The sequence below is a fragment of the Myxine glutinosa genome, chromosome 4, assembly GCF_964187855.1.
Source record: "Myxine glutinosa chromosome 4, kmMyxGlut1.1, whole genome shotgun sequence".
NCBI lineage: Eukaryota > Metazoa > Chordata > Myxini > Myxiniformes > Myxinidae > Myxine > Myxine glutinosa.
Genome location: NC_136264.1, coordinates 162,108,604 through 162,125,470, shown reverse-complemented (window position 1 = coordinate 162,125,470; position 16,867 = coordinate 162,108,604). Strand labels below are relative to the sequence as shown.

General features: G+C 44.4%; 1 protein-coding gene across 1 annotated transcript in view; it reads right to left on the bottom strand.

Annotated features, from left to right (window-relative positions):
• The window catches only part of FIP1L1 (factor interacting with PAPOLA and CPSF1), a 108,581-nt gene extending 92,017 nt beyond the window's left edge, over positions 1 to 16,564 (bottom strand). Inside the window, exons 1-4 of the mRNA XM_068113932.2 lie at positions 16,488 to 16,564; positions 16,274 to 16,389; positions 5,411 to 5,456; positions 4,624 to 4,735 (exon numbers count right to left, since the gene is read on the bottom strand). Of these exons, the coding sequence (XP_067970033.2) occupies positions 4,624 to 4,735; positions 5,411 to 5,456; positions 16,274 to 16,352 (237 nt within the window). The 5' untranslated portion in view covers positions 16,353 to 16,389; positions 16,488 to 16,564. The remainder of the gene's footprint in view (positions 1 to 4,623; positions 4,736 to 5,410; positions 5,457 to 16,273; positions 16,390 to 16,487) is intronic.
• Between the last annotated feature and the right edge of the window lie 303 nt (positions 16,565 to 16,867).

The window sequence follows — 16,867 nt, the reverse complement described above, 5'->3', positions numbered from 1 at the left end:
GTGGACTTCCTCTCTGGTCGTAGTCAACGTGTGGCCCTGAATGGGTTTCTCTCATCTCCTCTTCCTGTTCAGGCTGGAGTTCCCCAAGGTAGTGTTCTGGGCCCTGTGCTTTTTCTGGTCTTCATCAATGATCTCTCTGACTCTCTTGAAAATCCTCTCTATCTCTTTGCTGACGACTCTACTCTCTGTCGCTCCATTCCTCATCCCTCAGATCGGCAGTCTGCAGCCCCCTCACTCTCTGCAGACCTGGACAAAATCACAGACTGGGCAAACAAATGGAACATGTCTTTCAACCTGATAAATCTCACACTCTTACGATGTCTCTCTGAAAAGACCGACTGGAAAACCCTCCCATCCACTTTCTGAATAATCCTCTCCAAGAAGTTGTGTCACTCAAGCTTTTGGGTCTCACTATTTGCCATGATCTTTCCTGGGAAAACCACATTTCAAATCTGGCCTCCAAAGCCAGTCGCCGACTGGGCATCCTCCGTCGTGCGAAGTCCTTCCTTGGCACACCTGAGCTCCTCACCACATACAAGGCTTTCATCCGCAGCTCTATGGAATACTGCTCTCCCCTCTGGTCTGGTGCTCCTGCCTCACACCTAGCTCGTCTTCACGCTGTTGAAACCAAAGCGTTCAGAATCATTGGAATCTCCCGTGATGAAGCTAACTCCAAGGGCCTTTCACTCACTCACCGCAGGCAGGTTGGTGGTCTTTCCGTCTTCTACCGACTCCTCTCTGGCCTTGCCCCCCCAGCTCTCCCTGGGCTCTGTCCCCCAAATATTCCTACAGGTCACACAAGATCTGCCTGCAACCCTCTTATGGTTAAACTGCCAAAATCAAGACTTTCTGCTCACCTTCACTCCTTCATTCCTCTTTTCTCCCGCCTCTGGAACAAACTCCCTCACTCTCTTCAATCCCACTCCACCCTCCAGGTCTTTAAAACAGCTGTTCACCACCATCTCTTATCCTCCCCCATCCAAAACCTTGATCTTTACTACCCCCGCTAATTTCGGTCCCCTTGTGTTTTATACCTCTCCCCCCCCCCCCCCCACCCCCTTCCCACGCCTCCTGCCCCCAAGCCCTCTCCCTCCCACACTTCTCCCTGCTCTCAAATGTTGTGGTTGTGTGCTTCCCCTTCTCTCCCCATCTTGTCTTCCGCTCCCTCTTTTTGTATATTTTGTTTGTCTGGTTGATTTGTTTGTGAAATAAATGTTAGCTCTTTCACGAGCCTCGATTCAGTATACAAAAAAAATTTAAAAAATCTCTCTGACCATTCTCAGAGAGCCTCCTCAGCGTCGACGAGTCTGGCATTTCACTCAGGCCAACTGGCACGGTCTTCAAGTAGCCATCAATCATCTGGACTGGTCTCCCATCTCTCCCGCCTCTGACATCAACTCATCCTGGGAATTCTTCCAAAGTAAATTGCTCTCTCTCATGCACAGATTTATCCCATCTCGTCTTCAGTTGTCATACCCTTCCTCCCGTCCATGGTACACGGATTCTTGTGGTGAGGCTATTGCCCAGAAACAACTTGCTTTTGTCTCCTGGAAAGCAAATCCAACGGAAGGAAATCTCATTTCCTTTCACAAAGCCCGAAACAAGTGTGTGTCCACCCTCAGGAGAGCCAGGAAACAATATCTCTCCGTTCTCAGGACCGAACTCTCTTATCTGTCTCCCTCTTCCAAATCCTGGTGGAGTCTGGTCAAATCTGTTTCTGGTGTTTGTTCCCCCTCCATCCCCTCCCTCACCTCAAATGGCCACACGGCTGACTCCGCACGTGAAAAAGCTGAATGCCTCAACTCTGTGTTTGCCTCTAAATCTTGTGTCCCAAACCCATCCCTCTCTGTACCCACCGTACCCAGTCGAACCCAGCTGCTCCTGGACTCTGTGTCCTTTCCTCCTGACAAGGTGGAAAAGTTTCTGTTAACCCTCGACTCGGATTCTGCAACAGGACCTGACGGCATCAGCCCACGGGTCCTAAAATCCTGTTCTCCCGCTCTTTCACTCCCTCTCTCTGTTCTCTTCACCCTCTCTTTTGCTCAAGGTCATCTTCCATCTGCTTGGAAATCTGCCAACATCACCGCTTTGCACAAAAAAGGTGCAAAAACAGATCCCAGCAACTACAGACCAATCAGCCTTCTCCCAATTATCAGCAAAGTCATGGAATCCATCATTGCTTCAGATATGAAATCTTTCCTCTTCTCCAATGGCTTGATCTCTGATCATCAATTTGGTTTCAGACCTGGACACTCTCCTCTGGACATGCTGCTTCTGCTTTCTCAACAATGGATGGAGGTCCTCAATGCCAAACAGGAAATTAGAGCAGTCTCCCTTGACATATCACGTGCCTTCGATACGGTCTGGCACCCCGCTCTGCTCACCAAACTCTCCTCTTTTGGTATCCATGGAAATCTCCACGCATGGCTGGCGGACTTCCTCTCTAGTCGTAGTCAACGTGTGGCCCTGAATGGGTTTCTCTCATCTCCTCTTCCTGTTCAGGCTGGAGTTCCACAAGGCAGTGTTCTGGGCCCTGTGCTTTTTCTGGTCTTCATCAATGATCTCTCTGACATCAAAGACCCAAAACACCCCGAAGACCCAAAACACCCCGAAGACCCAAAACACCCCGAAGACCCAAAACACCCCGAAGACCCAAAACACCCCGAAGACCCAAAACACCCTTGAAGGCCCTCAGGCTCAAAAAGACCCTGAAAACCCAAATGGCCCCAAAGACCCAAAACACCCCGAAGACCCAAAACACCCCGAAGACCAAAAACACCGTGAAGACCCAAAACACCCCGAAGACCCAAAACACCCCGAAGACCCAAAACACCCCAAAGACCCAAAACACCCCAAAGACCCAAAACACCCCGAAGACCCAAAACACCCCGAAGACCCAAAACACCCCGAAGACCCAAAACACCCCGAAGACCCAAAACACCCCGAAGACCCAAAACACCCCGAAGACCCAAAACACCCCGAAGACCCAAAACACCCCGAAGACCCAAAACACCCCGAAGACCCAAAACACCCCGAAGACCCAAAACACCCCGAAGACCCAAAACACCCCGAAGACCCAAAACACCCCGAAGACCCAAAACACCCCGAAAACCCAAAATACCCCGAAAACCCAAAATACCCCGAAGACCCAAAATACCCTTGAAGGCCCTCAGGCTCAAAAAGACCCTGAAAACCCAAATGGCCCCAAGGACCCAAAATACCTCGAAGACCCAGAAGACCCAAAACACCCCGAAGACCCAAAACACCCCAAAGACCCAAAACACCCCGAAGACCCAAAACACCCCAGAAGACCCAAAACACCCCCGAAGACCCAAAACACCCCCGAAGACCCAAAACACCCCCGAAGACCCAAAACACCCCCGAAGACCCAAAACACCCCCGAAGACCCAAAACACCCCCGAAGACCCAAAACACCCCCGAAGACCCAAAACACCCCCGAAGACCCAAAACACCCCCGAAGACCCAAAACACCCCCGAAGACCCAAAACACCCCCGAAGACCCAAAACACCCCCGAAGACCCAAAACACCCCCGAAGACCCAAAACACCCCCGAAGACCCAAAACACCCCCGAAGACCCAAAACACCCCCGAAGACCCAAAACACCCCCGAAGACCCAAAACACCCCCGAAGACCCAAAACACCCCGAAGACCCAAAACACCCAAAACACCCCGAAGACCCAAAACACCCCGAAGACCCAAAACACCCGAAGACCCAAAACACCCCGAAGACCCAAAACACCCCCGAAGACCCAAAACACCCCCGAAGACCCAAAACACCCCCGAAGACCAAAACACCCCCGAAGACCCAAAACACCCCAAAGACCCAAAACACTTTAAGTCTAAATGATCTTAAAAGGTCTAAAGGATCTAAGGTTTGGGGTATAAGGGGCATAAAGGGTCTAAAGGGGTCTTAAAAGGTCCAAAAAGTCAAAAACAGACTAAAGGGGTCTAAAGGGTTCTAAAGGGTATGTTCCAGTAATAGTTTCAGGTCAAAAGGGTTTAAGGGTTTGAAAGAGTTTAAGGAGTCTAAAGTGTCTGATGAGGGTCTATTTGTCTAAAAGATTTAAGTGTCAAGCAGTCAAAAGTGTGTAAAGGTCTTCAGGAGTCTAAGGAGTTGAAAGGGTATTTAAAGGCCTGTCAAAGCCACCCAACCCCCCCAAAAGATGTATTATGTAGTATATCTTTCCCCCCCCTCTCCCCTCACCTCCCCCTTCCCCTTCCCCTCCACCCACTCCCTTCCTCACCCTTCCCTCTCCTCCTCCCCCACCCCCCCCCCCCCCCCCCACAACGCTGGGTACTCCTGCGAGGAGGTAATAAAAAGGGCATCAACATGAGTAAACATGACTATACACAGTCGACCAAACGAGGTGGAACTAATTGAGGTCGGAGTCGGAGAGGAAGTAGCAGTAGTAGAGGTAAAAGTAGCAGTTGTTGTTAAACGTTTCGCAAATTCGTTTATTTTTCATGTAAAAAAAAAAAACGTAAGTAATAAATTATGCCAAATTAGTGCGAAGTCCCAGACACAATTAGCCCTGGGTTAGTGGCTCCTCAGGACATTTGTCAAACCCTGAAAGCACATGAAGGATAAACTAGAGACACACCATTGGGGTTGGAAGTTCTTCAGCCTCTTGGGATACATCTTCATTGGTACCATTAACTGGTGCCTCTGCTTCGACATCTGTCATTGAAGTTTGAGATGCTTCAGCATCAGGTCTGCACAATACCCAAGGACAATCAATCATCAAGTTTATCTGTGTACTTTTAAAATGAAAAAATAAAAAAAATAAAATAAGTACGTTCAAAACAAAAAATCTAAAAAAAAAATCAGATCACATTCAAATCAACACATTAGGTGCATAATTTCATCAAATGATTTCCCAAGATCAAAATCCAAATCTTTCCAGTAATGAGGCATTATTTTACTGAACAATAACTTCTGTACAAAATCAAATGAGTGAAGTACATAATTTATATATAACAATTTCTATTCATAGTTAAAAATGTTATAAAATGCATACGGTGGTATAAAAAAGTAATTTATAACAATTGATCATATAATAGTGAGGGGAGGGGGAAAAAATGCAGGTTATTATATTTCATTAACCGTACTGTTACATTTCCATTGTATCGTAATCCCCCCATGTACGTACTGTATAATACATTATGATATTGCTGATGCACAGCGATTGATACAAAAAACTGCTGCATTTGAACCTCCAATTGGACAAAATATCAACGCATGCAAGACAAAAGGTTTCATTCCAAAACATACAGGCCTCCCGCAAAGTTGAGTTTAATTTCCTGCACATCCCATTTAAACTCCATTGATTGATCAAATCGCTGTATTATCATGCACTGTTGAACATTATTCGGAGAGCACGTGCATACCCTGGTGCTGCTTTCTCTTCTTCTGGCTTATCATCCCTTTCTTCCTCTGCAATGAAATACCACATAAAAGGCAATCATGTAACCAATATTTGGTCCTAAAAGGTGGAACAACCAACCTAAAGGTGAGACACTACACTACAGTGATCATCTCCAAAAAGTAAAGGGAAAATCATCTGAGTTAAAACATAAAACAAGCACGCAGTAAAATTTCTTTGCAATACATGTCCCCTACCGGTCCCCAATATGTTAAAGGGTAACGGTAAAAAGTCTGGAAAAATGACCCATGCCTAACTTGTGATATTTTCTAAGTTCAAAAAGGGCATAACTATCATACTAAAATACGCCATTTGTGTCTGTCTGTCTGATGAATTTTTGATGCCAATACATTCTGTCGTTACTTATCCAATCTTAACCAAACTTGACACGATGACCAAGGGTTACATAATGAAGGTTGTAGCGCATTCATTTGCCCCCCTCCCCAAGGGGGTTTTCTCCCTTGAGTGGGGTTTCCCTGCCATTGCCGTCAATGGGTTGAGTGTTGAGGTGTATAGCCATATTAAGTTCGCTTTTTCGTGTCGTTTTTCCAAGGCCGCTTCAAATAACACTCTAGAGGTTCCAGGGAACCTGAACTCAACTGATCTATATCAATATGGTTAGAATATGCATAATAGAACCACAAACTTTATCATTTATATGTGCTAAAAATATAACAAAAATTGATTTTTCAATATGGCCGCCCTGCCGCGCCCATTTTTGGCGTGCAACGCCCAAATGCAATCCCAAACTAGTTTATGTCTTAAAGATGCTGCGTAACAAGTTTCATCAAATTTCATCAATATTTGTGACTTTTAGAGCGTAGACGTCGAATTGTTTACAGACGACAGACAGACAGACAGACGACAGACAGACGACAGACGGACGATGGACAACAGACACTGGGTGTCAACAAAAACTCAGCTGGACATAGTCCAGTTGAGTTAAAAACTAACGATAATAGGGTAATATTAATGTTATTACAAAACAATATTAATACCAATAATATCCCACCTCCCCAAGGGGTTTTTCCGGCGAGTCACAACAACAACATGCATTTTAAGGCCATTTTCCCTGCTAGAGCGGGGGTTAGCCTTTCCGGCGAGTCAACGTATATAAATAGCTTATCATGGCGTTTTCGTGGGAGCAACGGCCTCTACCAGAAGTAATGAACATTAATGAACAGTAATGAATATTATGAACCAGAAACACGTATGATTAGCTTTTTAAACAGTCGCCAATGCTGTTTATAACACTAAAAGAAATATGGAGGAATCCCGACATCCGTGAAGTAAATTTTACTTACAGAACTGAGAGAAGATCTAAGGTACTCTACATACCGCACAAGAGTTGGATTAATAACATGACACTTCCTGCCGCTAACGTAGCGTCTGTCGTTGCGGCATTCTGAAACTCACTCCTGCTGTTTAACACGAAACTGAAAGGGAGGAAGCCCGGGTTGTGCTCAATAACCAAGCAGCTAGCTAGCAGTTCATTACCAGTTTTGAATGGGATGCTTGCTCAAATGCTTAAACCCCTTCTTTTTTTTCTTTTTTTTTGTATACAAGATCGAGGCTCGTGAAAGAGCTCACATTAGTCTAGTAGGAAGACTAGGTCCCCCTGCACCCCCCGGAGATATACTTCTAATCAGTGTTTCTAGATTGGAAAAAATGTGTAGAAAATGACTAGCTATGGCCCCAAGCTGAAAAAATGTCCCACATACCATTTTTATGCAAATTACTGCTGCCATTATCAAAAAAACGATTTTTGACATATCTCAGCCAATATTGCAGATAATTGAAAAATGAAGGTGTCTAGACCCATGTTTTGAAGGGCATAGATCATGATAGAACTATTCATAACATGATTACATGTGTCTATGGTATACTAGTATGCATATTAATGCTGTAATTACAAAATAATCAGTTTTACAAATGATAAGGATACGTTAATACTGCAGATAACTTAACATGGTACATAAGGGGTCTAAACCCAGGTATTTTCAAGGTTAAATGTCAACAAGATGCTCCTGAGTCTTGCATAGGGGCGGGACATTGGCAGTAACATTGGTACCACTCAACTTTTCTTCCCACCATTGACTTTGTATTGCGAGAGATTTTCACTTGCTTATTTAAAGGTTTCTCACCCAGCCCACGTAAAATCTACCAACTCCTGCTGTTAACTCCCAAACATATTTTTTTATGTTATCCAATCACAGTGCAGAAATGACAGACTAGAGATCCAAATTAGTGCTGCTATAGCTGCCATTTTACATTTCCATCCATGTAACATGCGCGCTCGCGCGCTCGTATCAATTGGTAATGTCGCGCGCTCGTATCAATTGGTAACGTTGATGTTATTGAATACCTCAGTTGAAAGTTCAGTCTTCCATTCCATCTGTGTGTTGTTCTTGGTATTCATCCTCCAATCTAGCCAGGTAAGATGCTAACTATAATGTTACTCACACTCTTGACTTCAGTTTCTGCATGAAATCATAAACAGGCAGAATAACAGCTGAGCCAGCTAGCACCATGTTAGCTAACGTTAAAGCTAGCCTCATCTATGTACAGTATGTTCCTAATGTCGGTGTAACTTAAACTTTTGTTAATGCCAAACATGAGACATATCTGTTGACTTCTGTATATGAATTGAACCAGAAAGAGGCACGACAGCTGAGCTAGCTACAGTAACTTAGCACAATGTTTCATTGGCCTAGATAGCTAACGTTAGTGTGGAAGAATTTAGATGTTTTAGCTATTAGCACTTTTGATGCCACTAAACATGGTTTAGTCAGCTAAAAAGTACCCTAGTGTAGAACATGACTCAGAACCTCTGTTACCTCACTGAAAACTCAGAGCCTCCTTTCACAGGCACTTTTAACATCATTCGTGATTTCTTATTTGTCATTTAACAGTGATGGTAGACATCGACAGCAAGCATGCCCAAAAGAAAACGGAGTGTAGAACCTGCAGCCCAAAGCTCTCCTCCTACATGCATCCTTCATGTACCATCCATGTCTGATCATGGGGATTTCACGCCCCTCCGTAAAATTAAAGGATCTGCTTCAGAAAAACTGCAACTGCTTCAAAAGATCCGGGATAGACGTCTCAACCAACCGCATGACTCCCCATGTCGTATGCAATCAGTATGTGATCAGATCCCGGCAACTCTTCCTGATGACCTAGAAAGAGTAGGATATCACAGCAAGTGTTATAAGCACTTTGTCCGCCACTTTCATCGTCTGGGAGATGATACAGAACCAGGGCCATCAACCTCATCATGGCATCACTCTCCTCGTAAACCAGGAGGTTCTGCTGAACCCATCTTCCCGCCAGAGTGTATATTTTGTGAGAAAGTTGAGACCAAAGATGCTCATCGCAATACTGAGAGGCCTACAACCTTCCCATCCTTTAAAAACAAAGAAAATGCATGGGAGCAAATCGAAACACGGGCTGAGAAAATGGGTCTCTATCGACTCCATCGAAAGGTGAAAAACAAAGACCTCTTTGCATGTGAGGCCAAACACCATCCGTCATGTTTTAAAGCTTTCCGCACAGCATTCTACAACTATGAGCGTGCGATTCACAGAGCCGAAGCACCAAAGGAGCAGGCTTGCATGTCAGCCGCCCATGAAAAGGCATTCAACTCAGTACTGGAACACATTCAAACCCAGGTCATCCAGCAGAATAAAGTTCTACAGCTTTCTTCCTTGCGCTTGCTCTATGTCGAGGAACTGAAACTGAATGGATATGAGAACTCAAATTATCGGTCAGAGAAACTACTGAAACGCCTACAGAATGACCCAATCAAGGAGCATATCCACTTCACGAAGGTTGATCATGACAAATGTGATGTCATTTCTTTCTGGCTTGTGCACAGCTCAAACATAACAGTTTCCAATGCTCTCGCACGAGCATTCACACTCGGAAGCACAAACAAGAACCAAAATGTTGCCCTCCAACTTCGCCAGGGTATTCTACAGGCTTTCAGAGAGTGTAAAGACCAACCATGGCCACCAACAGCTGAAGACATGGAGCTCAATCCTGAAGACATCCTACCTCCAGACCTTGTCCGCTTTCTCAGCGTGCTAATGACTGGCAAGGAGGGCATCGAGACAGAAAAGGTGAAGCGTCTGGTCTTCTCCATTGGACAAGATCTGTGCCGTGCAGTGTCAGATGGAAAATGGAAGTTACCAAAGCACATTCTCCTCTGTGTGACTGTAAGGCACCTGTTCCGAAGCAAACAGCTCACCACAATACTACACAGGCTTGGACACTCTGAGAGCTACGATTTCGCCTTGGAGTTGGAAACTGCTCTCGCCAAGGTCCTGGATGAAGTCTCAACTTATCGTACACCACAAATTGTGACAGGAGAGGGCAACCTTGTATTCCACTGTGAGTGGGACAACTTGAATAAAACCACTACCAGTGTGCACGGCAGCAACATTGTAAACAGTGCTGGAGGAATCATGGTGCAGGAGGTCAAGCCCGGGTTCGAGAGCAGCAAGGACCGAATGCTACCTACCATCAATAGGTCACAACAGCGTAGCCTGAAGGTCGACACACCAAAAACTCTCCCACCCTTGCACTTTACTCGCGTTGGCCCGAAGTTCCCTGAAGGCTCATCATTCACACCGCCAGCAGAGAATGACACAGTCTATGCCACTACGATGCAAGAGTACTACATCTGGCTCTTCATCAGATACATCGGAAGCTGTGGCCTGCAGCCTGTGCCTGGGCTAGGGGGTTTCACCTCTGCAACTGGTTCTCCCCCACCCAGCAAATCAACAGTCGACTACTGCACGCCTATCCACCAACCGATCACAGACAACGCAGTTGTTCGTGAGCTACTGAAGCGTTCCGAGGCAGCAACTGCTGAGGTGGGTCAGAGATGGGTCCTGAATACATTTGATCTGGGTGTCTGCATGAAAGCCCTTCCCATCATCTGGCGCTGGCCAAATGAATTTGCTAGTCATGTAGTAACGATTGGACCCTTCCACACATCCATGAACTACATCGGGATGCTCACTGGACACAAGATGCGTGGTTCTGGATATGCAGAGATTCTCTTTGAGGCACAACTAGTAACAAGTGGATCTCTCAAAGGTGTTCTCAGTGGAAAGGCCTACGCAAAGTCCCTCTTTTGCCTCAAAACAGTGTGTGAGGCAATGGAGAGGCTGTTGATGGAGAGATTCACTGAGGAGAACATCATGATCTCTGACCCTGCTGTGCTTCTCAGAATGACCCAGTCTTGCAACCGAGAGCACCTCGATGAAGCCCTCAAAGACCCCTCAACTCTACTCCTCATCAAAAATTTGCATAAAATTTGCATAATTTTGCATAAAATTTGCAGCAGTAATTTGCATAAAAATGGTATGTGGGACATTTTTTCAGCTTGGGGCCATAGCTAGTCATTTTCTACACATTTTTTCCAATCTAGAAACACTGATTAGAAGTATATCTCCGGGGGGTGCAGGGGGACCTAGTCTTCCTACTAGACTACATGAATCACACAAAAAGTCAAACCGACACACAAAACACAAAAACAAGGGGAGCGGCAGACAAGATGGGGAGAGAGGGGGAAGGACACACAAACAACATTTGAGAGCAGGGACATCGGGAGGACTTGGGGGGAGGTGGGAGAGGTATAAGACATATGAACACTGCAAGGACTCTGGGGTGAATTAGCGGGGGTAGAAAAGATCAAGGTTTTGGATGGGGGAAGATAAGAGATGGTGGTGAACAGCTGTTTTAAAGACCTGTAGGGAGGAGTGGGATTGAAGGGAGTGGGGGACTTTATTCCAGAGGCGGGAGAAAAGGGGAATGAAAGAGTGAAGGTGAGCAGAGAGCCTAGATTTTGGCAGTTTAACCATAAGAGGGTTGCAGGCAGATCTTGTGTGACCTGAAGGAATATTGGGGGGACAGAGCACAGAGAGAGCTGGGGGAGCAAGGCCGGAGAGGAGTCGGTAGAAGACAGAAAGACCACCAACCTGCCTGCGGTGAGTGAGTGAAAGGCCCTCGGAGTTAACTTCATCGCAGGAGATTCCAATGATTCTGAAAGCTTTGGCCTCAACAGCGTGAAGCCGAGCTAGGTGTGAGGCAGGAGCACCAGCCCAGAGGGGGGAACAGTATTCCATTGAGCTGCGGATGAAAGCCTTGTATGTGGTGAGGAGCTCAGGTGTGCCAAGGAAGGACTTCGCATGACGGAGGATGCCCAGTCGGCGACTGGCTTTGGAGGCCAGCTTGGAAATGTGGTTTTCCCAAGAAAGATCATGGCAGATAGTGAGACCCAAAAGCTTGAGCGACAGAACTTCTTGGAGAGGATTGTTGAGAAAGTAGATGGGAGGGTTTTCCAGTCGGTCCTTTCGGAGAGACATTGTAAGAGTGTGAGATTTGTCAGGATTGAAAGACATGTTCCACTTGTTTGACCAGTCTGTGATTTTGTCCAGGTCTGCAGAGAGTGAGGAGGGTGCAGACTGCCGATCTGAGGGATGAGGAATGGAGCGGCAGATAGTGGAGTCATCAGCAAAGAGATAGAGAGGATTTTCCAGAGAGTCGGAGAGATCATTGATGAAGACCAGAAATAGCACAGGGCCCAGAACACTACCTTGGGGAACTCCAGCCAGAACAGGAAGGGGAGATGAGAGAAATCCATTCAGAGCCACACGTTGCCTACGACCAGAGAGGAAGTCCGCAAGCCATGAGTGGAGATTTCCATGGATACCGGAGTTGGGGGTGCGGGACTGCGGGTGGGGGTGCGGGACCCCATGGTCGCCTTGCGTGCTCTCGCCGAACCGCCTTCTACCACTATCGGGGTAAGAGCCCACCTATTGTATCAGACTAAGTCCCTGACATAAACAAGGATGGGGATGAGGGGTCCACCCCATCAAGCCGTCTTAGACACCGAGGGTGCGGCGGACTCCGATGCCGGTTTTTCCCTCAGTGAGACAGATACCAAGGAATGGCGTCCGCCCCTGCTCGCCTTACCCCAGCGCCCCCTATAAAGCGGACACTTGGCGATCTCTCCACAAGAAACTTGGTAAATAAACACACACCCAATGTTCTTGAGACCCGACCATAGATCGACTGTAATCTATATACCCCAAAGAGGAATGACCCTTCCTGCCACTCCCGTAGTGAGCGGGTGTACCAGTGTGGAAAATTGGCAAAACGCCACAAAACTAAAACTTCCACTGTAATTTATCATAACGAGAACAGCACCGGTAGAGCGCATACCTCCGCCAAGCTGAACAGTTTATGTTTTGTATCATAATCTAAATCCGGATCTGCATCTAGACCTGAACCAAAATCAAATCAGCTTGTTCTTGTCACCTACACAACTCATCCGCCGAGTTTTGTCATAACTCGTCCATCACTTTATAAAATATGTGATATATCGCTTTTCGCCCGATCTCTCAATGGTGAAGAATCACTGAAAAATAAAATAATTCTCGTATCCGAATCCATATTCAGATCTTCACCAAAATCTAACCGATTCGTCTTTGTCACACACCCAATCGTCCAAATCCGTCCCCAACCTTTTGAGATATCCTGCTCTATATCATTTTGTCCCCATCTCCCAATGGTGAAGAATCACTTTTAAAATTATAGTAGCCAGATCCGAATCCGGATCTTTACCAAAATCTAATCATTTAGTCCTTGTCACATGCACTACCTCTCTATCAAATTTTGTCCGAATCCATCCACAACCTTTTGAGATATCTTGTTCACAGACAGACAAACAAACAGACAGACAATCAAACAGGGGTGAAAACATAACCTCCATCCACCTTCGGTGGCAGAGGTAATAAAGCCATACACCAAGTTTCAGTTGAATATGTCTAAAAGGTATGGAAAAAAGTCTGGAAAAACCACAGGTGGGATGGACAGACAGATGCAGAGCAAACCCATAGACAGTCCCCTCCGGTGAAACCAGTAGGGGACCAATAATAACATAAAGAACATGTATACATTTAACAATAGCACCATCATTAGACCAATAGGTATGGTTGGTACAAACTCCAGCATGCAAATTAACTGGGCCAAAGCATTTATCCAAAAAATTAACAAATTTTTATACCTACAAGCAAGGTGTATAGTTCAATATTTTTTGTAATTTTGCTGACAAACAAGCTTGGGACTCAAAAGTCAAGGTACGCAACCAACTTTGTACTTTACTTATCCAAGGTGTACTGGGAGCAAAAGTAGAGCAAAGCCTGTATTTTTTATTTGATTGCAGTTGATCATCAAACCAGGAGAAAAAAAAAAGAATACACGAATCAATATCTAACAGACCATGGTACTGTGTACTTTAGTTGCACACGTGCACATAGTACTGTGCACGTGTGAAACATCGATATTCGGGAGCAAGAAAAACCATTAGCTCCGCGACTGAAGTTGGACGGAGGTTATGTTTTCACACCTGGTTGTCTGACTGTTTGTCTGTCTGTGCACAATATATCCTAAAAAGTTAAGGATGGATTCGGAGGGAACGTGGTGGACAGGTTTGGTTTGTGACAAGGAAGAATTGATTATAATTTGGTGAATACCCAGATCTGATAAAAAAAATTTCAGTGATTCTTCACCATTGGGTTAGACTTAGTTCACTATTGCACTCTCAGATTTGCACTCAATATTAGGTCACTGTTACACTCTCAGATTTGCACAGTCGACATTAGTTCACCATTGCACTCTCAGATTTGTACTCTCAACATTAGTTCACTATTGCATTCTCAAATTTGCACAGTCGACATTAGTTCACTATTGCAGTATTGCACTCTCAGATTTGTACTCTCAATATTCGTTCACGATTTCATTCTCAGATTTGCACAGTCGATATTTGTACTCTCAATATTAGTTCACTATTGCACTATCAGATTTGTACTCTCAATTTTAGTCACTATTACACTATCGGATTTGTACTCTCAATTTTAGTTCACTATCCAGATTTGTACTTTCAGATTTGTACTCTCAATATTAGTTCACTATTGCACTCTCAGATTTGTACTCTCAACATTAGTTCACTATTGCACTCTCAGATTTGTACTCTCAATATAAGTTCACTATTGCACTCTCAGATTTGTACTCTCAACATTAGTTCACTATTGCACTCTCAGATTTGTACTCTCAACATTAGTTCACTATTGCACTCTCAGATTTGTACTCTCAATATAAGTTCACTATTGCACTCTCAGATTTGTACTCTCAACATTAGTTCACTATTGCACTCTCAGATTTGTACTCTCAATATTAGTTCACTATTGCACTCTCAGATTTGTACTCTCAATATAAGTTCACTATTGCACTCTCAGATTTGTACTCTCAACATTAGTTCACTATTGCACTCTCAGATTTGTACTCTCAATTTTAGTTCACTATCCAGATTTGTACTTTCAGATTTGTACTCTCAACATTAGTTCACTATTGCACTCTCAGATTTGTACTCTCAATATAAGTTCACTATTGCACTCTCAGATTTGTACTCTCAACATTAGTTCACTATTGCACTCTCAGATTTGTACTCTCAACATTAGTTCACTATTGCACTCTCAGATTTGTACTCTCAACATTAGTTCACTATTGCACTCTCAGATTTGTACTCTCAATATTAGTTCACGATTGCACTCTCAGATTTGCACAGTCAATATTAGTTCATCGTTACACTCTCAGATTTGTACTCTCAATATTAGTTCACTATTGCACTCTCAATATAAGTTCACTATTGCACTCTCAGATTTGTACTCTCAATATTAGTTCACCATTGCACTCTCAGATTTGCACTCAATATTAGTTCACTATTGCACTCAGATTTGCACTAAATATTAGTTCACTACTGCACTCTCAGTATTAGTTCACCGTTGCACTCTCAGATTTGCACCCAATATTAGTTCACTATTGCACTCTCAATATTAGTTCACTATTGCACTCAATACTAGTTCACTATTGCACTCTCAATATTAGTTCACTATTGCACTCTCAATATTAGTTCACTATTGCACTCTCAATATTAGTTCACTATTGCACTCAATACTAGTTCACTATTGCACTCTCAATATTAGTTCACTATTGCACTCTCAATATTAGTTCACTATTGCACTCTCAATATTAGTTCACTATTGCACTCTCAATATTAGTTCACTATTGAACTCTCAATATTTGTTCACTATTGCACTCTCAATATTTGTTCACTATTGCACTCTCAATATTTGCTCACTGTTGCACTCAATATTAGTTCACTGTTGCACTCTCAGATTTGCAATCAATATTAGTTCACTCTCAAAAACAGCTTGCAATCAATCTCAAGATTATTTGGTTGCGATTATAATAAAAATATATTATACTTGTGATATTGGTCAATAAATTTAATGAATGTTACTCATGTTTAATTATCAAGGGTACGAGAAATGTTTGCAAGTATTAATCCACCAGTTCTTCCGCAAAGGATTCACAACTTCTTGCGGGATTGGCCGGGGAACCTTTTTTGGCCAGTCATTTCAAAGTGTCTTGAATCGGTTGCTCAGGCCCGACTTTCGACTTGAGCAGATTTGCACAGGAATTTGCAATTTGTTCAGAGTGCCGGCGATAACTCGCCTACTCTTTGTGAAAGTAGGCCAATGCTAGCAAGACAGACACCCAGCTTAACGACCACCCGAGCGGTCTGACTACTTATGGTCGGGTCAGGAATCGAACCCTCACTGGACTGCACCATTTCCGTTTCGGCGGACACAAGCAAGCACCAAATGCAAGGCCGACGATATTGATTGAAATGAGAGACGAGGACAGAGTTATAAATATTCGCAGATAACGACCAAGGAGGCCTCAAAGAGCGCACCTCCGTATAGCCACTGCTCCTCCTCATCATCATCTCCTGCCACCCGTGGTGGCTCTTCGACTTCGGGCTCTGCTGACATGTCCGAGCAAAAGAGGCCTACAACCGACGGCGGCCACCTGTAACGAAAAATGAAGAGTGGCAAAAAGGAGGCACGGCAAAGCCATTTAATGAGGTACAAGGAATTCATTCACGTGCGGTCGAACGACTAAATTACCGTTGTTGACTGTTGTGTTGAAATAAGATTCGCAAGACAGGAGCAACAAGGCAAAAGCAATTCACCTTTAACCCGGATGCAAATAAAATATTTTTCCTAATAATTCGTAGTTGGCTTGTATTCGTTTGTGCTTTAACTAAAAAAAAACTATAAATGCGAAGGTTTATTTATTTGTGTCGAAAATATAAACATTAAAATAATAAAACGAATGAGACAAAAATCAGTGTGCAAACAGCGACGCCTACCTTTACACCGCCCTAAATCATAACCGTTTATTTATCATTAAGTATTTTATGGGCGTTTGGCTCATTACTCCTGCGCTACAAATCGGACACAACATTTCCACCACGTGCAGGTTTTGTTAAATATTGGGGAGCTCA